Source organism: Meleagris gallopavo, chromosome 21 (genome assembly GCF_000146605.3).
Source record: "Meleagris gallopavo isolate NT-WF06-2002-E0010 breed Aviagen turkey brand Nicholas breeding stock chromosome 21, Turkey_5.1, whole genome shotgun sequence".
Taxonomy (NCBI): Eukaryota; Metazoa; Chordata; class Aves; order Galliformes; family Phasianidae; genus Meleagris; species Meleagris gallopavo.
The window spans coordinates 6078436-6105096 of NC_015031.2; the positions used below are offsets into that span (position 1 = coordinate 6078436).

General features: G+C 49.0%; 1 protein-coding gene across 1 annotated transcript; it reads right to left on the reverse strand.

The window, feature by feature from the left end:
• Positions 1 to 1078: 1078 nt before the first annotated feature.
• On the reverse strand, positions 1079 to 26005 carry CLUH (clustered mitochondria homolog). Its single transcript, XM_010721965.3, has 26 exons — positions 24928 to 26005; positions 22485 to 22681; positions 20852 to 21023; positions 20576 to 20719; positions 20256 to 20383; positions 19460 to 19614; positions 18670 to 18795; positions 17493 to 17640; positions 16666 to 16758; positions 15214 to 15908; positions 13895 to 14112; positions 13259 to 13363; positions 12068 to 12168; positions 10827 to 10979; positions 10181 to 10243; positions 9260 to 9504; positions 8499 to 8583; positions 7877 to 8030; positions 7381 to 7520; positions 7188 to 7268; positions 6529 to 6654; positions 5828 to 5949; positions 4398 to 4491; positions 3541 to 3675; positions 1845 to 1918; positions 1079 to 1340 (listed from the first exon to the last, which is right to left on the reverse strand). The coding sequence occupies exons 1-26, from the start codon at positions 25655 to 25657 to the stop codon at positions 1172 to 1174; spliced, it is 4653 nt and encodes a 1550-aa protein (XP_010720267.1). The 5' UTR covers positions 25658 to 26005; the 3' UTR covers positions 1079 to 1171.
• Between the last annotated feature and the right edge of the window lie 656 nt (positions 26006 to 26661).

Below are 26661 nucleotides of genomic sequence, written 5' to 3' on the forward strand. Positions count from 1 at the left end.
AAACCCAGTGTGCAAAGATATTTGTTAAGATGATATTGGCCACAGGCTTCAGTGCCGGGAGAGACCGCTCCCCAACCAAAGCCCAGCAATTTCAGGCTGTGTGACACCTGTGACTCCAATTCAATTACATTTGGCAGTGGGGTTAACAGCAACGAGCTCTGAGTACGGTTATTTCAGATAAGATCAAGTCCCCATTTCTGACTTCTCCTTCCCTCTTCTCCCCTCTATTAATAGGGCCACTGTTAGCTCCTCACTCAGAACTCGGATGCTGCCATTACCCGTCTCTCCCAGGCACTCGGGTTTCCACTGGAATGGAAGTTTGTGCGCTTTAAACATCAAGACCAAGCCCTCACTCTTTGGGTACAGTATCCTGTTACTCAGCTGCAAGCAGAGCAGAGGTGGAACTGTGAGTATCATATATATATATATCTATATATATTTATATATATATTTATCTCTGTATCTTGACAATTAGATCATTTTTGAATGTTAAACAAAAAAAAAACAAACCCTGACCTGCCACACTGCCAACCAAAATTAGAAAAAATGTTTAAAGGAAGCCAATGGCTATAGATCCTGATGTAGAAAATGCTGTACATTCCCCACTTACTCACATTACAGGCTTTAGTCATCTCAACGATACAAATATGGCTGCTTCATTTTCCTTAGCACAAACTGGGACAACGACTGGGGGGAAATGAATCTCTTGGCTTGGAATCCACATTTTACAAAGAATGCTGAGCAGTGGTTAGGAGCTTTTTTGTACTGGTTTTTAGCAAAGCTGTGTCCTTAGTCAACATAAAAATGACCTGAGAAATGTTATATACCTCAAGACAGTTCATTTGGAATTCATATGTACAGAGTAGAAATAACTGATGATATGTGCACACACACACGTACACACACACAGGCACAACAGCCTCTGGCTGTGCTCACCAAGGATGGGTCTTTCGTATGCTGCTGCATCCTGGCCCCCTGCCCCCTTTGCGTGGCAGATACAAGCTCGGTCAGACAGATTACATTTCTCAGATTAGTTCTTTGCATTGTGTATTAATTGTACCAGTGCAATAACATTGTCAAAAAAAAAAAAAGAGGAGCTGCTCCAGGGGAGTCCAAGACCCTGGTTCAGATTCAGAAAAGGGTGGTTTAACTTTTTTAAGCGAGGTACACATTAAGCAGGGCTCTGTGTTAAGGGGATGGCAGCAGAAGGCATGCTTGGCTCAGCTTCTTTATCCTCCCCGGCTCTGTCCTCTGGTTCCAGCTGTTCGCCACTTTTTATGCTTTCTTGGAGCTGCTGGCGTCTCTGCACCTCTGCTTTAAGGTTCTCCAAGTCTTTTTGGCTGAGTGGGAAAACCAGGAACGGTAACTAATGTTAGACCAGCTTTAGGAATGGAGTGAAACACAGGGACAAAGGCAGCCACTGCTACAGTTGGCAGTGCCACTCACTTCGTTTCTTATGGGCAGAGACCTCCTGCTCTTCAAATGGAGCTGAACAGAAGAACCCTTTCACTGGCAGGGAGACAGGCTGAGAACAGCTCCAATGGGCAATACCAGCTCTGTGAGCAACCCACGGCCACTGATGGGCACATCAGTTCTCAAGGAAGTCAGCCCAATTTCCTTAAGACGCATGGAGCAGGTCTGGATTTTAGGTTTGATGATAGCAGATAACTTCAGGGGACCGTGTCACCTGGAAGCAAGAGGTACCTAACCTCTGGAAACTGCATCTTGGGTAAGAATGACTCTCAAGGTAAAGAGAGTCTATACTATCTCAGGAACAAAGACTGCACACAAAGAATGCCTGATGGGTAAAGCTGTGAGTATAATAATAACTCTAATAACTCTACCTTAGCGGAATGAAGAGAATTCCATTAATAATGTTGAGCTGCTCCAGGACACTGGTCATGTTGGGAGCTGTGAACTACAGCATGAGATAGAAAAAAAAAAGGTTAAGTGTCAAAATTCAGACAGAACAACACAGAGCTCCTGAGCATATCTTGACCAAGCAACAGCCTTCCTTCCCCCTCTTGAAGAGGGGGTACGTACAGACAGCTCACATGGCAGCCTCATAGTTGTGAAGTGGCACAGCACTTATGTTTGTACCTCTTCACAGCCTCAAGTTAAAAAGAGGCAAGTTTAGATTTCCAGCACATAGGGTAACAACTTCTACGAGTTCAGAGCCCCTTGCTGTCTTACAGCAAGTAGCATTAGGGATTTATTTACTTGCACATGAGCAGAGGAACAAGCTTACAGTGCAGGCAGTCAGTCCATCATGAGGACAGTCTCAGATACATTGGTTTCATAACAGTGCCTCTCATGTCTCTCTGCACATACATTATCCTTGCCCCAGGCAAAGAATAATTCCCTTACCAAGGTTTTGGGACAAAAGTCTGTGCAGCACTTTGTGGTTACAGAGCACCTGTGCCTGTGTGCACAACCACAAATAGCCCTGGGACATAGCTACACTTAAATACTCTGATGAGGGTAGAAATGAATTTCTAGGATAGACTGTCTCTCAGTAGCACCGCTACTTCTCGGGCTGTCGTGCTGCATCAGCTGTGAAATCAAACAACTCCACTTTCCTGCTTTTCCCCCCCTCCAAGCATCATAACAAGGCATCCATTCCTGTTTAAAGGATTTGAGCCTCGCACCCAAATACTTTCTCTTAGACATGACCATTTACCAAATTCAAGGTACTTAAGCTCAAATCATTCTGCCATAAACTCCTCACTTGTCTACCCAGTTCCACACAGTGAGAAGAAAACCCAACCACCCCCACAGGGAGTTATCCTGCTTTGCCCTTCTACTGGGAGTCACTCTGCAGCAGGAAGCCCCACTCGGCCCTGCAGTGCTCCAGCAGTCACTCGTGGACAGCACAGCAGGGAGAGCACCCACCCCAAAAGTCACTGCACACTCCCCTAGGAAACACCACACAGGCTGGTGGGACCTGCCAGGTGCACGTGCAGATAAGAGCAGTCAGTTCCTGCTGCGTGGAAAGCAAGGCAAGGCAAGGCAGCCCCCCCTGCTCTGCACTGCTGCCCAGCCTCCCCTCACCACAGTGTCCTTGGAAGGAGAACGATGCACCTGGGGAAAGATGTCAGCCTTTTTCTTTTCCCCCCTCAAATAGGATGAGGAAACCGAAGTGTTTTTTTAATTGAGCAACCTGCCTGCAGCCTGTGAGTCAGAGCGGAGGCACTTTTGGGTGTAGGTGCTCCAGGCTCCCACGCTACAGCGCCCAGTTGGGCTGTTGGATTCCCCTGGGTGCCCCTTGCAAAGCAGTCAGCTTTGCTCACTTGCTTGAGCTCAGAAGAGCTGTACACAGAAACAGAGTAGGCAAATATTTAGTCCTGACAGCACTTCATTGTGTCTGACCCTCTGCCTTTGCAGGGACCTCCTACTCTAAGTGTCTGAACTGGCACAGCTGTTCCTACTCTGCATAAGCAGAAATCTGCATTCTTATGCTCACATGTCCTTCAGTAAAACCAGAACACCAATATGCCTCCACAGCAAGTGTTCTCAATTGCTCTCATCGCGTGAGGTTACCTTGAGTGGCATGATGTTAGCATTGGAGCCATTCTTGTAGATCTCATTCATTGTGCGTTGAAGAGCAACAGCTTGCTGAGTCAGGTATTTCAAGTACTCAGAGCTCTCTTTGGTCTTTTCATGGTGTTCTCCAAGCTAATCGGAAAAAGAAATAAAAAGTTGCATTACAAATCCAAACAGGACTCAAACTAAGATGCTCTCCTCCTGTCTTTGCCAGCTCAGCATTCCTACAGAAAGCTATCAGAACTACGTGCATTTAAAAACAAAACTAAAAATCATTTGTGTAGGAACCTTGTCGTCAAAATTATACCTTTCCATCAAGTAGAAGCATGTCTGCAGGGCGAGAGGCATCCCCTCCACCAGGCTGTGCTTTCAGCACCAGCACTGAATCACAGCGTGCAGCCGCAGACGTGTTGGGACAGACCCAGGCTGATGCAGAAGTTTCACTGTGCATCAGCAAAGGCTCCAAGCAGGAGAGGGAACTGCCCACAGAACAGCTCAACGACCAAACTAGTTTGGGGCTGGCATTAAAAGACAGCTGGTGCACAGCGGGAAGAATCACCCAGCTCTTGCCATACCCCGCCAGAACGTGGGGCTCAGCCACTACCAGTTCTGTCCAATGATGGGTACAGCAAGAACAAACTTGCAGCAGTCGGTTCACAGACTTTCTCATTTACCACCAGCAAACTATTTGCACAGGACAGCAATTCTGCCCCATCCTTCAAAAGAAGGCTCCTTGGCACCCGCCAGAGCTGTTTATGAGAAAGGCCTCCCTGAGTTCAGGTTGCGGCACTGGTTTGCAGTCGGTCCTTGCTTCTAGCAGGAAAACACCACACGAGCAGCACGAGGCTCCCCACCTGGTTTTTGTAGATTGTGTAGCCTTCCTTCTCGTGCTGCAGTGCTGACCGGAATTCTGCTTTGCTCTCATACACTCGAGCTACCAAGTGGTGGCTGAGGGAAGGAAAAAGGTTTAAAGGTATCTCAGTGATGAAGAAGCATTTCTGTGCTATGCAGAGCATGACCAGCAACACAAAGGTTAGGCTAGAAGTCTTAACAGCAGTGTCAAAGGTGGCAAATGCAGGACTACATATAGGACCCTGGTGTGCACTTCTCCCCAGCCCAGCTGCAGATTAACGTGCTGCACTGATGTAGGCTGGATCGTTGAAATGCTGAGAAGGAACCTGACGAAGAAGAGACTGAGCTTGGGATTTTTTTCCTGCTGCGCCCAGGAAAGCTGAAGGTCACAGTGCTGCGCTGAACACAGGGAAGGACGTGTTGGCCCAGACTTGTTAAGTGGAAAAAAAAGGGGCAGTTATAAGCCTTTCTCCTCTAAAAAAGACCCTTTTGTTTCTTGAAAGCAAATGTGTGAATAACTCAGTCAGTCAAACCAAAAAACAGTTTTCCAGCACAGAAACAACCAGCAAACAGTGGCAAAGCTGGGATCCAAGTTGCCTGTTGTTTTTTTTTGTTTGTTTTTTTGTTTTTTTTCCAGTTGGGAGGGTTAACTTGGCTTGAACTTTGCTTCCTTAATGTTTATGGAACAACAAAGACTTCTATTTTTGGCAGTGATACTCCCTGGGAAATGATGGATCTCAACAAGCATCCCAGTGCTACTGAGAGAAGGAAGGATTCCTTCTGCAGAACACACATCCATCAACTGCTAGAAAATAAATCAGACTCTTGCGGGTGCTTAGTAAGATTTATTTTCACTCTAATGAAGAACAGATGGGATGCAAGGTGTTAGTAGTAATGAGGAATGGACCACTACTTGGTTGTTTGTGAGCCAGGTCTAATTCAAGGACAGAGCATACAGCACTGCCTTGGAAACAGAAAGCTGCTCAGAATTTTAGTGAAATAAAAGGTTTTAATGGTGGAGGACAGAAACAAATGATGTTTCCTCAAAGGTAGCTCCCCAAGGGCCAAAGCAATTACATACAAGTGTTAATATATCATGCTCGTCTCCCAGTATAATTACATGAGCATTGCTCTCCAGCACTCCCTTGCCACATGCCTGAGAATCTGGGAGGGTCAGGCTCATCCTGACACATTTTTGAGTCATTAAGCAGATCCCCCAATTAATCTTAAGAAGAAGGGATCTCTGTTCCAGACCAGCCCGGATGCTGCAGCACGGCCATGACTGCAGGCAGCCCAGCGCTCCCAATGGGGCTGGCAGCTGGCACTAGACAGAGCCCCTGCTTTAACAGCTGGACAAAGGCAGGTCAGAGCCCTCCCACATGATGTACACTCACAGGATGGGGACTCAGCCCAGCGCTCCACCCTGCCTCACCTGAGTGCAACTTTCAAAGACTTGGAGCCGTGATACTTGGAGCTGATGGCCAGTGCGTTCTCCAGGAAGCGGAGGGACAGGTCGTACTCCATAACGCCGTGGAGCACCAAGCCGATGTTGTTCTGCACAGATCCACCACACAGGTAGTCAAGTAGGCATTCAGAAACATCAATTCCAAGTACACATTTACTGCTTCCCAGTTCCCATCAAGGTGCTTTGCTGCTTGAAAAGACTCTTACGGCCAGAAGTCCTTGGTGGATCTCTCTCTAGCACATAACACATGGCATTTTCTTCTTGGGAGCTCAGCCCAAACGAGCCAGACAGAAGGAAAATAAAGAATCTCCTTCCTTAGACCATTCAAAAGCTGCCTGGACACGGTCCTGGGCAACCAGCTTGAGCAGGGGAGCGGTCAGAGCAGATGGACCCCAGAGGCCCCTTCAAACCTCAACCACTCTGATTCCACGAACCCTCTCCGTTTTATGTAAGGGAAAGAAGGCCTACCTTCCCAAGCCAAACAGTGATACTGCTTTCCCCTTCCTCTACAGCTACTAACGGGTAGTAACTAACGGGTAGTTTTACAATGGGTAAAAAAAAAAAAAAAGCAGCATCTCAACACGCAGTTTAAACAACCGGCAGTATGCATGGTTTTAAGTCCAAGAGGTCTTTTAGAGATTAGATTCTCAAAGACGTTGATTACTTACATCCAAGAGTGCCATTTCTGGGTGATCCTCCCCAAATACCAACAGCATGAGGTAGCGTGCACGGTACAGTAAGTTTAATGCTGTAGAGAGTTGGCTGTTTGCAAAGCAGTACAAAGCAAGGTGCATCTATAATAGAAGACAAAATCCAGCATTCATGTTTTAACACTGTAGATCAAAGTGATCTCTCCTTCCTGCTCCTTTCCCCAGCTGTCACACCACTGCAGTACCCACATAAAATACAGCACAGAGAAAGAATTGTTGAAATGTTTCTCTTCAATATCTCTTATGAACCTCAAGATGTATTTCAAAATTGCCTTATATTTATAAGATGCTGTGACTGTGCTCTTTGGGAGGGTTCTTGCTATTTCTTGGTTTTGGCACAAGCCCAAGGTAAAAGCCAAAAGAAATAATGAATATATGTAAATGCTCAGCAGACAAAACCCCTGACATCTCAGTGGGGACAAATACTGACCATGTGCAAGGTTTATAATGCAAACACTTTCATATAGAGCTTAGAAAATCATAAGCATGAAGCTTGTGATGAAAATGGACGATTCTGGGAAGAGAACTGCAACTGTTTTCCAGATTCAGGTGTGAATTAAGGCTCTCACCAGGTGCACGTATGGTGTGCTGCTTCTCTCCCCATACCCTGTACTTACGTATTCTTGAATGGTGTTGGGATGTTCGATACCCAGGACCCTCTCACTCATTAGCACCGCTTTCTGCTGATTACTTAAGGCCTAAACAGAACAGAAGGCCCAGAGTAAGTCACACAGATGTTGTGCACTTGAGCAAGTAAGCACAAGACACGAATAAGAGGACAAATGGACCCTGCCTGAGCCCACTGCTTACCTCTGAATAATCTCCCATAATATAATTGAGACGAGCTAGCAGCCTCAGGCAGGCACAGATTTCTACATGCATAGCACCATACACATTGTTGAACAAGTTTAAGGCTTCATTGATGAGCTCACAGCCCTCCTTCAAGAAACCTGAAAAAAATATATATATTCATGTATGTTCCCATACTAAATAACCTTTAGTAGAATGGGAGAAGTGATGCACATGAAGCAAGATCTACGTGACTGGCAAAAACAGTGGTGGGATGTGCAGCTTTAGGTCACCGCCCTGAGCAAGGACTAAAATCGCTGTCCTGCCTCCATCCTTGCTCGCAGCTGGTGACTCCATGGCAGATGTATGTTTCAGGTGGCCTCCAAGACAGCAACTGTCAAGAGACCATGATCCTCAACTACCAGAAGGCAGGTGGAGGATGTGCCATGCCACACACACCCTGCTCTTCCTTCCATCAGCAGCAGCCTCAAGAGGCAGAGGCATGCTGGAACTGTACCTTGCTGAACCTTTGCTTGCCCGCTCTGGAAGAAGTGGAAAGCATCTGAGGCTTTAGGGTTTACATGCTTCACTACGGGGAAGATGTTGAGAATGTCTTCCTCTGTGAAAGTGGGCTTGTGCCTGTTGTCAAAGTTGTACTCCTTCAGCAGTATCTGGAGGAACCAAAAAAGACAGGAGGTCATGGCCACCACTTTCAGAGGTGCGAGGCAAGGAGAGAGAGGAAAAGGAGCCTGGAATTCTGCACGTGGAATCACAGTCACAGCTAACTGCTCATGTATCACTACTTGGAGACAGCATTTTGAAGGGTCCCGTGAAGGTGTGCACTACCACAAGCGTGTGCTGGGAGCTGTGCATGCCAAGGCACAGCTGTGCTGGCACTAGATGGTTTGGGCTGTCAGAGCAAGTGACAGGAATTCAGACTGGGCAGGAGATGCATGATCAATTAACCCTAAGGGGAACTGGATTTGGAAGCTCTTCTCATGGGATTAGACCCCGTATTCCAGGATTAATGCCTTTCAGGGCTTGCACTGTGTGCCTGCAAGGCTGACCCTGCCAAGCAGTTTGCACTGCATGCTTCTCTGTACCAAAGTTGATGGGAGGAGGGAAGATATTGATCTTACTTGGACTCCAGTTTTGAGGGAGATTTCACGAAGAAGGGTGATTTTCTGTAGGTTATACATTTCAGCTGCTTGGTCAGCATTCTCACTGCAAAAAGCACACAAAGGCTTGAGCTCTCAGGGAAGTTTCTACTCAAGAACACCCCTACTCTGCAGTGTACTATGCATGGCTCTCAGCTAAGTGCTGTCTGAAACCAGCAACAATACCTTGGGTGCTAATGGTGCTTACAGAGCTGCGCAGCAGTACTGAAATTCGGTGTGCTCCCCACAGCTCCCTGCAGGGGCTGAATAAGTCTGAGTACCTTCAGCTCCTGGAACGCAGTAAGCTGCCACTGACACGGAAGGAGCAATCACTGGCTTCAGCAGCTCATCATCGTTTCTCTCGGGTCCCTGTTTGCTCCCACTTTCAGTTCAACATTCAATGTCTGCATGTTTCAGATGTTTTAGGAACACAAGCTGCCTTCAGCCTTATAGACAAGTGTCTTTTGCCTACACTCTTCACATCCTGCTCATCTCCACAGCACTAAGGAGAGCTTTGCCCTTCTTCCCTTTGCCTCACATGCTTCATCTCAGTGCAGATTGCAGCTACTTCCCTCTGCTGCTCCTTGCCTGATTTTTTCCATTGTATGCCCACCAGATTTCCTCAAGAATACAAACTTGCATGCAAACAGAAATCAAAAAAGGAAGGTCATATTAGGTAACAATAAGAGCTACAGACACTTGTAAGAGTTCAGCCACAAGTAAGGGTAAATTTGTTTGCTTACCATTCAAGACTAAAATCAAAGTAGCTCTTTGCTTCTGAACAAATATTCTTCCACAGCTCCTGAGGGGTCATGCTGGCCCAAGCTGTGTTATCAGCATTTCCAAGGTTCCTGTTTTTCCTTTTCTTATTTTTTTTCTTGGAGACCAGCTCATCAGCTGGAAGATGGGCAATGGGGTTTGGAAAGGAGCTTAGAAAGCAATTGAGGAAGTGGCTGATGGCTGCTGATAAACCCGACAGCTCCACACCCTACAGTGAGACACAGAAGTCAGTTGTGGAACACATCTGCCATCACACAGCATTACTCTGATCCAACACTTGCACAAACCCAGTCCTCCCAGAAACAGGAATATCTCCCAGGTGAAGGAGGGAAGAAAGGAAGAGGCAAATATTTGCAACTGGCGCAGACAGAATTACGTAGACAAAAAATAAAGGTACAACATACATGCAAATATACAGTCCTACTTTGGGTTACCACTTGGGACACAGAAACTAGAGACTGTAAAGCAGATCTGACACTGGAATAAAACCAGGTGCACTGCCATGCTACATATGTACAGGTATACGGATGCATCAGTGCTCATTCGATTCAGAAAAGCTCCTTATGAGGGCAAAAGCAACAAAAGAAAAGGCATTACAAGGAAAACCAGCTGTGATTTGTAAAAGCCTTCAGCGTAAGCAGTGAGGATCGGGGAAAGAGAAGCATGAACATTTCTTCTCCAGGAAAACCAATCTTCAAGTGGGGACTTGTTTTCCCTTGCACACAGGCCTACACCTATTTTAGCTCTAATGAGACCATAGTCCCTGTTGCTAGGCAACACCCACGAACACTCTAATGAGAGAGGAAACTAAACAGCACTCTATTTGCAAAAAAAAAATCATTAGAGAGGACACACGAGGCGAGAGGTTAGGCTGCAGGTCATACCTGGAGGTACGTCTTGAAGATGTGTTTCGCTGATCGAGTGATCAGTTCACTGATGCCAATTTTCTACCCCGAGGAATAAAAAGCGAAGAGTAAGAATCAGTCAATAACAACAATGAAAAACACACTTTCCTTTTGAAGTGGGCTTTTACCAAGATGCACAGAAGGCACCTAATTTTGCCCTTACCCTACAACACAGAACTATTCTGCATTTGACAACACTCCTGGGGATGGGGAAAGGCCCCCCAGATCACCACGAGCCCCCCGGAACTGCAGAGCTCACCCTGCAGCCCCACGCAGCCGTGCTCACAACACCACCTTCCAGTCAGACCCAAAGCCTTGCCAGGTATTAGAGGCTTAAAAATGAATGGCTTAAAATCCAATTGCGTGCTGCCTGCTATTACACCTGGGAATCCTTCAACAACTCTATCCCAAAGGATACTCAAACAGCCTAACACAGCGAGAGCCATTAAGGAAATGGGAGTGTAACTCCCCCATCAACCACCTACAGGTCCTTCTCCTTCCTTCTCTGTTTTTGAAGCTAGTTCTTTTTCACAGAGAAAGCAATTAGCCAAGCTGCAATCTGTACAAGACACATTAGGCCAGAGGCAGCTGGAATTGACAGTCTGAAGTTAAGGCTAATGCTTACAAAGATGTGATCCAGCTGAGCATGGCCGGGGGTCTTGGTGATGAAGTGGATCACTTTGCCTAGATATCGCATGTTGATGCCCCTCTGGTGCATGGCCTCTGCTAAGGTAGCCCCATCCATGGGGAGCACCGTGTGATCCAGGCAGTCCTTGACCTGCAGGGTACATGCAAATGTTGGTTATGGAGGACAGACACGAAGACCACAGCCCGGGGTTCCCTGCACAGGTACAGGACAGGCAGGGACAGCTTTCAGCCCATGGGAGAGCTGCTGATTGTGTACAGCTTCATTGGTCTTTTCACTGGAAATGTTTTTAATCGGTGACTGTAAGGCACTTTGCTGATAATGGGAAATGGCACTTGCATTTCAAGGTGTGTTGCAGTGCTGATAAAGAGTCATTTAATCCGCATCACGGAGTAACACAGTTACATTCCAACACACAGAGCAGGGAGGACAGTGCTGTGCAGCATGTCACACTGCATACTAGTGTATCACAACCCTTGCAAAACAACAGTCACCATCACGTCCTTCTCTGATTCACTTCCCCTCCTTTTTTATTTTCAGACTGAATAGCTAGCCTTAAAAGCTTATGCTGACTAAGGAACCAGGGAATTTGTAGGGAGGTACAGTTCAAAAGAAGTTTTCCAGCAATGAAAAACCAACAGCCCCAAGACCTCTCAGAGTGGAGATCAGCAGTTCCAGCCTCCCAGTTACAATGACAGCTGCAACATAGCAGTCACTTTAGAGAGAACAGCTGGTATTTCTTATCAGACCAGGCACATGGGTAAGCACCCAAAATGCCTAAGACCTGCAGAAGGAGTTTTTAGATATGAACAAGAACATCTTCCCACTGCACTCCAAATTATTAGCCACCGAGTCACAATCAAGGTCAGGTAACACAAAAGCAGTGTGTGATGCTCAGGACTGGGAGGATTACTTCTGTGGTCCTTACTGTCTCAAATCCTCAGCAATAATGTCGATCGCTAGTGCCAAAAATTCTTTGTTGGAGTGAGTGGGAAAACTGTTCTGTAAGACAGGAAATGGAAAGCCACTCTTGTGCTTGCACCAGAGATGCTGGCACTGTTTACCACGCTGCACCCCTGGTGCCAGAACTTGGCTACCAGCAGCAGAGCAGAGCATCTGCCTGGGATTGAAGTCGCCATAGCATTACTGCAGTGCTTGCTCAGAGTGGCCAAGCTAGAATTAAGCTTCCAAGAGATTACTGCTGGCCCATAGCTGCTTACCAAACCTGGGATCTGGCATGAGAGCAAGAATGCAGCAGCATCCTTCAGTAACTGCTTCTGATCCTGCACCTCCTCTTTGCTAGACTCGGGAAAACGAACACCTATCAGGGCAAGAGGAAAACATCAAACATGAACTCAAAAGGAAAACTAACTCATGTACAGAAAACATGCGGCAATAGCAGGTAAAAAGCAGAAGAGGATCTGCCTCCCTCAAATTAAAAATGCTTCTTCAAATCTTATCTAATCTGCAACATTTTGATGGGAAGAGCATTACCTCCTTCTCTCGGATACTGGTTGTGCTGCTCCGTCCCCATCCATTCCTTTTTAATGTAACTTCTAATGGCTCAAATCCCATTCTACCTATTGGCAAATGCTGTGCACGCCGCCAGTGCAAAAGAGTCCAGGCTAGGCTGGAGCAGCACGTACAGCACTTCAAGTGCTGGAAGCTCAGAGTCTTTGCTTTGGCACATGAAAATTAAAACAAAGTTAAGTTCTAGTTGAAAAGTCAGTGCCAAAGCACTAGTTTTCACCAGACTTCAAAACACATGCTCCTTCTGACATGTTTAATCCAAACTAAACTCAACTATGTGTCCATTCCCCTGCAATCTGCACACACACAGCCTCTGCATTTGCCCCACTTAACATTTTGGGAGCTTCACAGTATTTCTAAATAAAGTGTGTTGATTCCAGACACTAAAAGCTACATCGGATGCCTGTGATCAGAGCATGTATTTGAAAGGGCACCATGACCTACTGACCAGTGTTACTAAAATAAACCCTGCCCTTCACTGACGATCCACCATCATTCATTCCTCTACAACCGTGTGGGTTTTTTTTTTGTGTGTGAACAAAAAAAAAAAATAGGATCAAATGTGACCTGTCCCCCCCCACATCCACCTCTTTTCACGTGGTCCAGCAGCTGAGATGCTGGAGAGTCTCAAGATTCTTGGCAGCACTCTCAAAACCTCCCCCGAGTGCAGCGGTGGGAGCCAGCGCACTGCCTGCATTTGGTAGTTCAAGCACTCAATCACTTTTAGCTCTCTCTCTTTTCCGTGTCTTTGAGCTGCATGGGGAACTCTGCACCAAGAGCCAGTGGTATCAGTTAAGGCTTTGGAACTGAATTTCGTCTGTAGCTGGCTGCATACAGCAATCCTCTGAAAACGGACCAGCACGAGGTCTTTATGCACATACCTGGTGAGAAAATATCTGGGTTAAACCGTATGTCAAATGATGTGTCACTGATGGAGCCCACAGCCTTGCAAGCATTTCGAATCACTTCTCTGCTTTTGGGATCGACTGGAGGAGGAAGAAAAAGATAACAAATAAATGTGGATTTCAGGAAAGGACAATCTGGCTATTAAAGAGAAAAGTTTTGTTATTAAAAGCAATAATGATGGCATATTTTGCAGAAATCCATTATAAATACAATCAATTGTAAGATATATGGAAAGGAAAATAGCTGCAAAAATGCAAAATCAGATACTTTGGGATTTCTGAAGGTGTTTGAGCACTGCACGCTTCCCAGCCCTGGCTGTTGGCCCTGCAGAGCAGCTTGCTGGTGAGGCTCTCGTTCCTGCATCAGAGCTGGTAGGCTTGTGCTTCAGAGACACTAACAACCTCCCCCCAGGCAGCCAGGGTCATTAATGTACTGGTGTGTGAATGGCTCTATGCAAAGAGCTAAAACATTATCAATAGCAGAAGCCAGTACTTGTCCTGTTTAACAACAAATAATCACCCTAAGTGCCTCTGGTTTGGCATAGCTCCCGCCAGAGGCACAGCCACCAGCAGGGCAGCAGGCCTGGGCTTCTGATGCAGAGGATTAAATACCTGTTCCATCATCAGATGCAATGGTCTCAGCCAGCTCTTTAACCTGATCAAGTCCGGTCACGTTATCATCTGTTTTACCATCATCTGACTCAGACTTCTCGCTTTCTGCTGTACCGTTCTCCGGAGAGGTGCCATTTTCCAGTGCAGCTGAGCTCTCCTGTTTGTTGGCTTTCTGTTGCATCAGCTGCAATGCAGCCAGCTTCATGAATAAGAGATACCTATAGTAAGTAAGAGAGGAATTCAGTACAGCGGGAGAATCTAAGCGGATCACCATTCTGCTATGAGGGGAAAAGCTCAGAGCTGGCGTAACAGACCACCCAGTTTCCCTCTGCAAAGGCAAAACTGACCCTCTATCAGTGAGCTTTCTGAAATTAGAGAGTGCACATTATTCTAATATCTTCCATTAGCATGTCAGAAGAGACAAAGAAGTGGGTTTTCATTACACATCATAATGAAAAGCTCATCTCCTTGCAGTAGTCACAAGTAGCTTTCCACACGCAACACCAGCAAACAGCTCAGGAAGACTCTTACTGCCAAATCCACAGAAGTGACAAACAAAATCCAGCAGCAATTTTACTATGAAACCCAAGCACAGCAAGCTCTGCAAGCCGTGCAGTGGCAGCCTCCAGCCACGGTCCTGCAGGCTGCTGGTCTGGAACCTCTCCCAGGCAGAAGTGAAGGTGCCTGTGGGCACAGGGCAGGACGGGGCAGGGTGCTGGCTGCAGAACTGGTTGCTCAGCGGGCAGAGCTCCTCTGGCAGCAGCTGAGGGCTCACCTTCCTGGCAGTGGAGCACAGACTCTGACTGTCTGCTGTAGCAGAACACCCTGCAGCCCCCGACATGGAAGCAGGAGCATTACCCCATGCAGCTGCACCACATGACTGCCTGCTCCCAGAGCTCCCAGTCCCTTCTCCTGCATTGTATGAGCCCAACACCAATACACTCAACCACAGAACTCCCTACAGCAGTTCCCACAGGTAATTTTTTTCAGCCTTTAGTAAAAAAAATGTAGCATTTGAGATGTCTGGAGAGCCTAAAAAACTAAGCATAAATCCTTTCCATTCCCTAGATATCAGGTGACCAGAGCATCTGCAGAGAAAGGACACGAAACATCAGAACAGATCTGGAGACTAAAGAGCAAACCACTTCTTCCCCAGTTCCCTACAGCCCTGTCAGACTCTTACTGCTCCACCTCCATTAAGTAAGCCTCTGTAATTGCACCTGCAGGGCTGAGCGATGGGGCAATCAGCTGCCTGCTCCCAGGAGCTCTGACTTTGACCATTACCAGTTGAAGTAGAAGACGCGGGGAGCTGAGCTCACCTGTGCTCTACAAAGGCATCAACAAGCTCTTGCCGGAGACAGCAAAGCTTGTGTCTGTGCTGCTTGGGGAACCCCATTTTCTTACATTCCTCTGGCATCTCCTCCCCTTCAACAGGTAGGAAGTTTAGATCTGGAGGGAAAGTGCGAAGCAGGTCCAGAATGTAGTGACGCCCATCATTGCCAATAATGCCTTTGCACTCCACTGAGGAGCACAGCTCCACCTCCTCGTTCTTGTCATTCAGGACTTTGTGCTTCTGGATCTTAAGTGGTCTGCTGGTCTTCTCTAGCAGCTCCAGGTACTTAGGATGCGAGACAACTGTCTTGCCAAAGTCTATTGACCCATAGATGACACTCTGTTCCTGTTCCCTTTCCAAGATCCCAGGAATAATAGACTGAGCTGTCACTCTGTAACCTCTGTAATCCACCACTACAGTCCCCAGAGTGTACAGCCCTTCTACATCCACAGCATTATAGGTCCGCACACCATTGAGATCATTGGTAGGTGCTACATAAGCAGCAACATCCCCACCAAAGTCCTTGTAGTGGTCACGGACGTCGAAGCCCAGACTGAAGAATATATTGTTCCAGATGAACATCTGCATCTTGGTCTCTTCGCTGGGGTTGATGGCCATGACATTGCCATCAATGACAGCCATGGCACCTCTTGTTGCTGCTGCAGTGAAGTCACTGTGAACCTGGAGATAGCCAGAAAGAAAGGCAGGTAAGAAATGGATAACATCCTCCCCACACCTCACTCTCAAAGCTCTCTGCAAATTTCTCCTTTGCTCCTCACCTCCGCATGGCCCTCCAGCAGGCAGGCAGGTCAGCTGACTTTTGCTCTTGTGAGCCTGGCCAGTGGCTTGGATACAAGCTCCAGGAGCCAGAGCATTAGGGATCACCACGGCTCAGTCTCATGAGCTCTCTGCAGAGGAGGGTTTAGTTTTAATCATGTTCCACCCCTACCCCTGCTCCTGCTCCTCCTACCCGCTTGAAGGAGGACCGGATCAAACACAACAGCAGAGGACTAAGAGGAGACCATCTCGTGGTCAGCTGGGAGACACGGGGTCAAGGACTACAATTCTTCCCTGCAAAGCTGGGAGCAGAAGGCAGATATTGATCAAGCACTGGAACAGGTTGCCCAAGGAAGTCCCGATTAGAGTGGAGTCCCCATCCCTAGAGGCGCTCAAGAGATATGTGGACATGACACTAAGGGACATGGCTTAGTGGTGGGATTTGGTAACTGAGATTGATGGTTGGATGTGATGTTCTTGAAGGCCTTTTCCAACACAGGTGATTATATGGTATGTGAGAGAGAACAAGACTCCTTAGGTCACAAATAGGGACTCCCATCTTGCAGTTTCTAAATGGCAGCTCAGGTGAAATGTCTATGTGTGACATGGGCAGCAGTGAAGGGGCTGTGTAATGGAAGTTGCCTGCAGATCCCAAAGTTACCTTGAAAATGGCTCGTTCTCTCAGCAGCCTCTCAGGCAGGTTCTTGCGTGGCAGCTCTCGTGTGGTCTGCAGCTCTTCGTTCCAGTCTCTGGTCTGAAAGAGTGAAAGCCTTGTGGGAAGCAGTATGTGCTGTAGGTGGGTGCTGGCAAGCCAAAATTTCTCATTTACGAGGGAAAGGAGAAGGAAAGAACTCAGGCTGCCATGATGTTCAGAGGAAAAGAATTAGCATCAGGATCACTCCTCATGAGTTGATCTCATTCCACATCCATATGGGATAGATCCCGTTATTCCACGTTACTCAGCACAGTTTGTCTGAAATGCCAGATTGCTAACACCAGAATAACCCAGTGCAGACCTGGTCAGCCAGCACACTGCAACCTGGTCACCCCACAGACACTGCCTACATGCAGCCATGACAGTCCAGCACAGTGCACATCCTGGCACATTTTATGCTATGAGGCTGCAACTGACACCCTTAGAAAAGTTTGCTGAGAGATACGAGAGCTCTTCCAGGCCTGACCAGAACAGAGGAACACTCTGCTGCTTGCAAGGAACAATGGTGCCAATCAGAGTAGAGACACAGGATTTATAAGTACTTAAGCAGAAGTTGCTGAGACTCCCACATACTCAGGGAAGTTGCAGCCTCGGCAGCTCAGCCCTCTGTACTTAAAGATACTGTTGAGAACAAAGACTCATGCAAGTTTTCTTTGATGTGCAAAATCCTTTCAAAATACCAAAGGTCTACTTGCTGGTAAAAGTTAACTGGTTCCCAGTGCAATGAGCAGCAGGACTATTGCTAGGGTTCTTGGAGAGCGCTAGACTGATACCTGTCCAGGTATGTGCTCTTCGTAGCCCAGCCTGGAAGTGTACGCATCTTCTGCTCGGACACAATCCATGGCATGTTCTGCTTGTGGAGCTGTCCAGCTGTACACTTGGAAAGGAGTTGCTATCCTTTCAAAAGGATGTCTCTGAACCCTAATTAGGGAGTGAAAACAATTAGACATTTTCCAAAGGAAGATTTCTTTCTATTCTAAGAGAATTTTCCCTCAGCTGCAACGGTACTTTCTAACAGCAGAACAAGACCAAGTCATTAAACATGCAGTGACACCCCTGACGACTGAGCTGGCAGTATCTCAGCTGCTGGTGACAGAATAAACTGGGCTCTCCTCATTCCCCTGTCCTCAGCTCCATCTGCCCAGCACACTCCCCATTCAGCACAAAACAGGAGCACATGCAGAGGATCACCACTCCCAGCCACCTCTGTCAGATAGGCTCTCAGCTTTCACTGCAGTCCGTAAGGGCTACGTTATAAACAAGCCTATAGCACCATCCACCACTAATGGCTTAGGGGAAGCTTGCTGTAATCTGTCTGCTCTCAGCAGGTGCCAGAGTCCCATCTGTATTTACTTCTGGCCCAACAAGCAATGCAATATAATCATTTTTAAATGGCCAGATAGTCGCTGTGGTGACTGGGAGGCCACTGCTAATTTCCAGCCCTTGTATGGTGTCACTTTCATCTTCCTAATGAGAGCAGAAGCACAACTCTTGAAAGCCACACCATGTGCCTGTCAATTTGCATCCTGCTGAGCTTAGGCAGTTCATTAAGCAGACTAAAGAATGACAGGCTTCTGCAAAGGATCCACTGTCCTGGACTAGAATAGATGGTCCCTGCAGCGAGGACAGGAAAATAAAACAATCTGTTATTGCTCCTTATTAATACAGGAGCAAAAGGAAATTAGAGAAAAGAAATATGCATAAATGTTTAAAGTAATCATTCTTGCTCCACTGTAAGCCTGTGCAAAGCCATCATGTGTTAGGGTTCCCGATATTTTATGCTTCAGTTTTTTTGTATTCAGAGCGAAGTGAGGAGGTTATCACTCTGACCATGCTGCAGCACGAGGCCTGCTCTGCATCAGCTGCTGCTGAGGACAAACCAGCCATGCACCCTGGCCTCACCAAGCAACATCACATCACCAAAGGTGACTAGAGAAGAAGTGCTGCTACCGTTTCTTCTGCAGAGCAGAGAAGTTTTTTTTGAAGGTAGGGCTGATCTGGTTAAGTAGTTCCACCAGGGAATGACTGAGAAAACTGGGGTTTGCAGGTTTGGGATTGAAGTTGTACGCAGTAGACCTGTAAGAAGAAAGAAACATGCTGTTGTCATAACTGAGACTCCCGGTTCCATAGGCAACCACAGAATACAAACTACTTTTTCCACAAGTCAGGGTAACACAGAACACTTCCAATTCATAACGGGACAGAGGGTAGAAACGTGCTCGAGTTTTGTCTTTTCTTCAGTCACTCTTACATTCCCAGGCACTGTGCAGTAACTTTAACAGTCTCTCACAGACACTATTTAAAAAAAAATCCTAGTCAAACCTGTGCCCAGGTTAGGAAGTGCTGGCACTGTGCTTTTCCTTTAGGGCAAAATGAGCCAGTTGCAATGGTCAGGAAGGAATTCCCTCCACCACTCAAAATACTATAATTAGTTGATGTCATTAAGGGATGTTTCAACTTTCCCTAAAGCATCAGGCATTTATCCACAGCAGAGAAGTGGTACCAGGCATAAGTAAACAGCCCAATCCAGTAGAACAACTCCTACAAACCCCATGTGAGCAGTGAATTGAAATAAGCTGCTTTTCACACACACACACACACACACACACACACACACACACACACACAAAACAATCAAAATAAAAAAATCAAGCAGCATGTTTCTTTGCATGTTCTTTTCCAACTGGGTATTACAAGTTCTCTGCTGCAGGGCAGGATAGAAGGAATGCTGGTTACTCACTGATTCAAGTAAAATCCTCTAGTGGATGCAGTGATACTGACATGTCGATCCTCCACTGTGATGACATATAAATACATGAGGTCTCCATGCATCTTCCTGTTACCAGGTGGAGGGTTCCAGCCACTCATTGTCAATACCTTCAGGCACTGCAAAGGCTGCAGAATACAACAGAAGCAGTTCCTGTCAGTAGGAATTAATACCGTGAGTTACAGAGCCATTTGATGCACAAGCCAGAGTCGTTTTACCTGCTGCCTTTGCTTGGTTCCACAAACAGAGCTTACAAAAAAATTGGTCTTTATAGCATAGCCTTCCTTAAGCCACTTGCAGTCCACTAATCTGCCTCAGTCTGCAGCTTTTCACACATAAGACACAGGTAAAAACAGACACCCTGGGCCTCTGGGCTGCACAAGGCATGCATTTCTTGCTGTACTGGTTTTCAAATGGCAGCTTCTAAAACTGGAATCCAAGTGCAAGGGCATGGGAAATCTAAGGATAATCTGTACTGATCTGCAGATCCTGTCTCCAGGACTTTTTAAAGCAGTGCAACTCTCCCTTCACTGCTTCCCCTCCCCAGCAAGACTGGCCATGTTATGCTCTGCAGATGTCCAGACTTTGCATCCAGCATTTTGCACGCTCTTGGACTTTATTCTCTTGGCTAAGCAGTGCTATTCCAGCACTCATTAAGGACCAAGCAGAGCAAATCCCAAAGTCCACCTCAGCGCAGGTTTCAATCCCTGAACATGTTTGCTGCAAGATATATGCCGACAGCTGTTGGAATTGCACAGGAGAACTCTACCTTCCAGTCTCTGTTCTGGGGCTGAAGGGCACACAGGGGTCTCTCTTTGCTACCTGGCAGGATATGTTCAGGAGGGGTGCAGTCAATTTGTTCCATTTCAGTACCTTTTTTCTTTCGTTTTCCGCTGTCTACAATGGAGAAAGATGGAAAATCAGTGCTGAAAAACGTACCAGTCCATCCTTCAAGCAGAAGTTCTCAGAGTTTTTCTCTGCACTCCTGAGTGAGGTGGGCCAGCTGATTGTTACACTGTGTTTTAATGAAGCAGGGAGTCAGGGGAATGAGAACAGTGACCACACCATATAAGCCTTTTTGCCCCATACCTCCCAGGTCTCCTTCAGTGAAGACACTCAGGAATGACAGAGAATTACAGTCCACACCATTGAAAGCATCTGAAGGGTCAAGACTCTTCAGGAGGTCCCGAATGTGACGCACATGTATCCTGGCCTCTCGCACTGTGTATGGCTCTGATAAGCAGAAAGGGAGGAAAGAAACTGGAATTACACAGATGCTTACTGCTTCAGCACACAATTCTCAAGAAGGAACCACAAGAAAGGGCTGCAAGGTGGCCAGAACCACTTCCTCCCAAAGGAACTTGCCTTCCACCACTTTCAGCAGCGAGCCCTCCTGCAGTCCTTCAATAGTTTTCAGCTCAGCAAAATTATCAAGGACATTGCCATCCAGTTGTAGGGAGAAGCAAGTCCGATGGCACGTGTCCTCACGGTCCATTAAGACTTGGTGGATCTCTTGCACCATCTCTTGAGGAGAGACCTTAAGAAGGGAACAACCCAGCCAGTTATTCTTAGCCAGCTCACCCTCAAGCATGCATCCAAAGAAGACTCAAGAGCACAAACACACTAGGGACATCTCTGCTCTCCTAGCAACACTCAGCATGTCAGCAAGCTCCAGTGGCAAAAGGCATGTAGAGCTGCTCTGCAGTACATGCAAAGATGCCACCTCTGGCAGGGTCAGCACCCAGAGGTGTCTCAGCCTTGCACTGTGCTGAGCACAAGGCAGGGAAGGAACAGAAGGTGAGGGGAAACCAGGGGCTCATCCCTTATCCATTCACACGGCATGTCTGTGCTGAGGATCAGAATGATGCGAGAAGGGGCCATTTCCTACACTCACCTGCAGTGGTACCCACTGCATGGTGCTGCCCCTCCGGGCACGTGAACACACGGCTCCAGCCACACAGGATCCATGCTGAACCTGAGGTCCCGGGCTGCTCCCCTGCCTGCCTGCCCTGGCTCCAGCACCACTGACGTTGTTCTCAAGCTACGAGGACTCAGGGTAGTTTACATAAGCCGCTGTAAACAACGTGGCCTGCTATTATTAGCCTATTAAAACTAACAGCCAAAGGGATTTAAAGGAAGAAAAAAGCTGCCTGAGATACAGCTAGATCCACGGGGGATGTAATCTCACTGTTCTCTCTACTGGTCTTGGAGAGATAAGGCTTCCTTCCTGCTGGGTTTAGACTCAAAATGCCTCCCCCCATAGTAAAGATACTTCATCCAAATGGTTTTTGGTGAAGTGCAGTGCTAAATTGCAGAATCAGTTGGGCATGTCAAATCCTGTCCTGGTCTGGCAGCACGCGTTGTGGCCCATGTGACACACACTGCTGCATGCAGCAGAGCTCTGCTCTCTGCAGAAATGAAAAGGGAGCTGCGTTGTTCCCTTGATGTCCAGGCAAATGTGTGCCTTCCCCAAACAGCGCTGGCACGTGTCACTGTGCCAAACTCATCTTAGCCAGAAGGTGCAGCACGTCAAAATCCCTGGGCAGGCAGGAGGTTTTCCCTTCCTAAGTCAGACCCTGGGGTCACGTTTTCACATCCCTTCTTAAAAACAGCTCAGAAATGAGAAAGGCCTTTCCTTGGTGCTCATCTCCATCCCTGAGCCCTGCTGAGACGAACATGAGGCAGCTACACCCTGCCTAATTCCACTTCCCACCCACCTCTGTCCTCCCAATGCCTGCACAGCCTTTGCCAGACAGCTTTGTGCTCACATCACCTACTCTTCTCTTTCTCTCTAAAAGCCACTGGTTCAGCAGCTTATCTCCTGCACCCTCCATGCTTCACTGTCTCCCTCTCCACTTAACCCCATCGTGGAAACAACAAATCAGGGACCCCCTGCCTCCACTAGTTCTGGGGGTCGTGAAACTCGCTCCACATCCAGCCCGCAGCCTGGGTCCCTCTCCAGCCCCCACTCATCCCCTCCCAGCTGGCAGAGAGGTACCTGCAGGGAGAAGGGCTCTATCCCGGGTGCACAGATCTTGACAGTAAATCCTGTGTCTTGGATGACAATGACCTCCTGGTCGTTCCCATCTTCACCTGTGTCAGTCTCCTCATGTCCATTCTGCCTGGCATCCTTCTCGCCCTTCAGGCTCTCGTGGGGGCCACTGCCATTGACAAGTGCCACGCCAGGTGGGTGCTCTGGAGAGAGGGACAGTGGTCAGCACACGGGGGAGGGGAGGACAGCAAGCAAACAAGGGATTAAAACCAGGGGTTAAAGGCAATAAACTTTTTGTTCTGCAGTTAGTGTTTACTGGACACAAGTGCACCAAGCACTGCCCTTTCCTTCCTTTGCAGTATCAACACAGTCCCACTCGCCTGCAGGGTTTGCACCTTCCACAACCCGTGTGGAGCAGGGAGGAACGGAAGCAGGAGGACGGTGCAGCTTACAGCACATTTGGCTTAGACTTCAGAAGTCTCTTAATTAAAGAATGGGTGTGTGGTGCTCTGCAGCCAGAGGCAGCTGTCCCCCTGCACCAACATGCTGTGTGGCTCCAACGCACCTTCACAGCACAGCTGCTCAGCTGCAGGCAAAGTGGTGTCACGTGGAGTGCATTACTGCACCGGCAGCTCCACACCCTGCACACAACAAAACCGCCCTCCACATTTCCAGAATATTTTGTGGATATCCCACAGGGACAGGGTGAGGCTTCACCTAAGCCACTGCATTCAAGAAAAAGGCGATGACACTTTAAGTGTTCACTTAGATGCGTCACAGGGACAGGGAGCTCTGTACCTCCCTCCCAGTTTCTGCAATGGTTTGTTTTTCTTCTGAAGTAAGGTGGAGATATCAGAGCTGAGAAGACTGAGGAAGCTGCAGGGCTCCCAGAGCAGCCTGCACCCACCAAGCCAGTCTGGGGTTACCGCATTGTTGCCCCTGCACGTGCAGGGAGGAGCCCTGCTGGAGCATCCCTGCACGGAGTACAAACTCCTGCCGCACTGCTCCAAAGGCTGCCAGCAGAAACCCATCTCAAAGACGGCTGGCACAGCTGGACTGACACAGAGTGAAAGACTGCACGGAACACCAAGAAAGCATGCTCGTTGCAAGAGGCAACGGGTAAACACAGCTACCTTCAGCAGCTTCTGCTGCCTTCAACATCTCAGCAGATGCTGTTCACGTTCCCTGTCACTTTGTTTAAGTCCCCAGCGTGACCTGTTCATTTCTTTGACAGACAAAGCCAGGGGCAAGCCAGGCACAAGGCGAGGCTCTGGGGGGCTCCGTCCACACCAGGAAGGAAGGAGAAAAGCTCCACACAGGAGTGCCCCACAGGACAGTGCCTGAAATTCAGAAATCACAGCCTGTGCCTGGAGGTCAGGGGACAGCTCCCGGTGACAGTGGGAACGAGCTGCAGCTGCACACCAGGGAAAGCATCAGGAAAACAGTAAAGCCAAATGCTGAAGAGGGGAGGAGGTGGCACAGACACCGCTTCATGGGAGCATTGAAAATGTGCTCCCTTAACCTGCACTTTGTACCTGCTAGAAAGGCCAAGGGAAAGGATTAGGTTTCATCCTTGCTCCCAGACAGTGAGCACCCGAAATGACTGTGCTATTTCAGTCCCAGTGCTATTTACAGTGAGGCTGCAGGTGTGCGTGCACAGCGCAAGGCAGGCGGCTCAATGCCCAGCTCCTGCCTGGTCTGAGTGCTGCTGAGCACACGTGGTGATGGAGCAATCATGGGGAGCATGAGTTAATAACTCTTTAGCATTCAAACACATCTTCTTAGTCCAAATCAGGCATGAGTTTTTTGATGGCCATGTCAAAATCTTTTGCTGCAAGCCAGTCTGGTTTGGAGGGTGTGGGAAGTACCAGTACCAATGGCATTCACTGCCTCCAGCCTTCCTTCCTTACATTTAGTAACATAGAGATAAAAAAAACTGAAGACTAAAATGCTCCCTTTTTCAGTAATGAGTCTAAGAATGCATTTCTTGGTACCTGCCCCAGTTGCATCAGGGGCACACAAACCCCGCCCTGCTCTTCCCAGTGCTGAGCAGCAAGGTTCCTGCCCAGCCCCTCCTGGATGTTTAGGGCTGAGCTCCAGGTGCACATGCCAGGCGCAGAACAGACACAGAACAGCACTGAACCCGTGTCACAAAGGTTCTTTGCATGCAGCACAGCCATAGTTTCATTCAACAGCTCCTGCTCCTTTGCTCTGGCTGCAGGAGTTAGCCCACGTTGCAGCCAGCCAGTCATCAGCCACAGAGCCCATCCTCATGCTTGCTAACAAGTGCAAGGAGAGAATAGTACAGGAGGTACCTCACCACATGCAGACTCCGATGGAGCCTCCCCTCCACTCCCCTCTCTCACCCCACCATGAGCACATGTAGCTCCCAGCCCTGCACACAGGGCCACCAGAAACACAAAGCACAGCAGGGCCCCACGCTAAGCACCTAACAGAAGGAGCTTCCTCTTTTTCCTCCTCTTCTGCTGCTTGGATAGCTGCACTGCAGGTCTGGGGTTCCTGGAGCACACAGCCCCCCTCCCAGAGGCCTTCTCCCAGCCAAGTGCAGACGGTGCAGCCACGCCGTGGCCACGCAGGTCCTTTCCCGTCCTCACTGACCGGGCCCTGCCAGGGCTCTCCGAAGAGGCAGCACGCTGTGACCCATTGCCCAGCAGTGAGGCTGCACCCAGCCTGGGGCCCGCTGGCTGCACGCTGCAGGTCAGAACCCCGCAGGCCGCCCCAGGCCCCGCACCGCATGCAACACCGCAGTCCTCAGGTTTCACGTGGCCCTGGCAGGCCGCAGGCAGCACGGCACAGCCCAGCGGCTCCAACGGCCCTTCCTCAAGGTCGGCGGGAAGGACAGGGAGTGGGGCAGCACCGCCGGCTCCAGAACAGCTGTCGCCGCAGGCTGCGGCCACCGCGGCTTCGCCCTCGCCCTCGGGCAAGGCCTGGGCACATTCGATGCATTCCTGCAGGCCTCCTCCTGCCGTTGTGCTGGGGATGACGTCGGGGAATGGCACGGAGCTCCATGAAGCTCCCGGTGTGTCCACAGAGCCGGCTGCACTCGGCGGGGCCTTCAGCAGGAGGGGCGAGCGCTCATCGGGCAGGCTGCGGCCGGGCGCTGGGAAGAGCAGCTCGGTGACGTGCCTGCAGCAGCTCATCACCACGCTGTTTCCCATGATTCCGGCAGCCCGGCTCACACAGCACCGGTCAGAACAGCGAGCTCTGTCTGCAAGTCTTGTCTGCACGCGTGTATTTAAGTCCCCACCAGGCGCACGGCAGAGCTCACCTCCCCACTCCGGATCTGGCCCACACAGCCACTGTGACTCCTGAGAAGTCCTCACATGTCCCCAGGGCGGGGGCCCAGCGCTGCCCCCCACACACGGTCTCCTTGCAGCCCCCGCTCCAGACCCGCAGACCTTCACCCACCACGAGGCACAGAGCAGCTCCTGCAGCTGGAGGCCGCGGCTCCGCTCACATCAGAAGGATGTACGTGTGCGTCTCCCCAACAAGTTCTTCAGATGTGCTCCAAGAGCGGATGCCCGCCGACTGCCCCGCTCCGTGAGCTCGATATAAATAGACAAGAGCTGTATCAAGCACTGTACTGGTGCAGCATGGGACAGGCGCTCCGGCTGTGCCAAACTTGTTGGCAGGAGATGCACTGAGTTACAGGAGGTGGGTGGCTGCGGGGCGTCTCGGCTGGGCCCGGCCGCCCATACTGAGCAGGCGGCACAAAGGGCCTGGGCAGCTGCGGCCAAGGTTTCCCAGACGCACTTTCTGTCCTCTCACACTGCTCCACCGTATCAAACCAGCCACAAAAACACACTGATGGTCTCCTCCAGACACTCCTCTCTGCCGTTTCTGTAAATCCCAGCAACCGATGCGGGGATTACAGAGCCTGAGCCCTGTGCAAGCAGTGAGTGCTGGGGCAACCTGTGCACACACGGGCCCTCTGGAGGGACACCACACATCCCCCTGCCGAGCAGCACAGCTCTGTCTTCAGCAGTGATCGCATTCCCAAAGCCAGAACGGAACCAGGAGTGCGGAGCTCATGGAACCACCGGCCAGGGCCTGACATCCAGGAGGAGACCCTCAGCAGGGAGCCCCAGGAAGACTGAGGCCGCCTGCAGTGCCTCGTGCTCCGGCACCAATCTGCTGAGGAGAAAAGCGCCGGCTGGCTGAG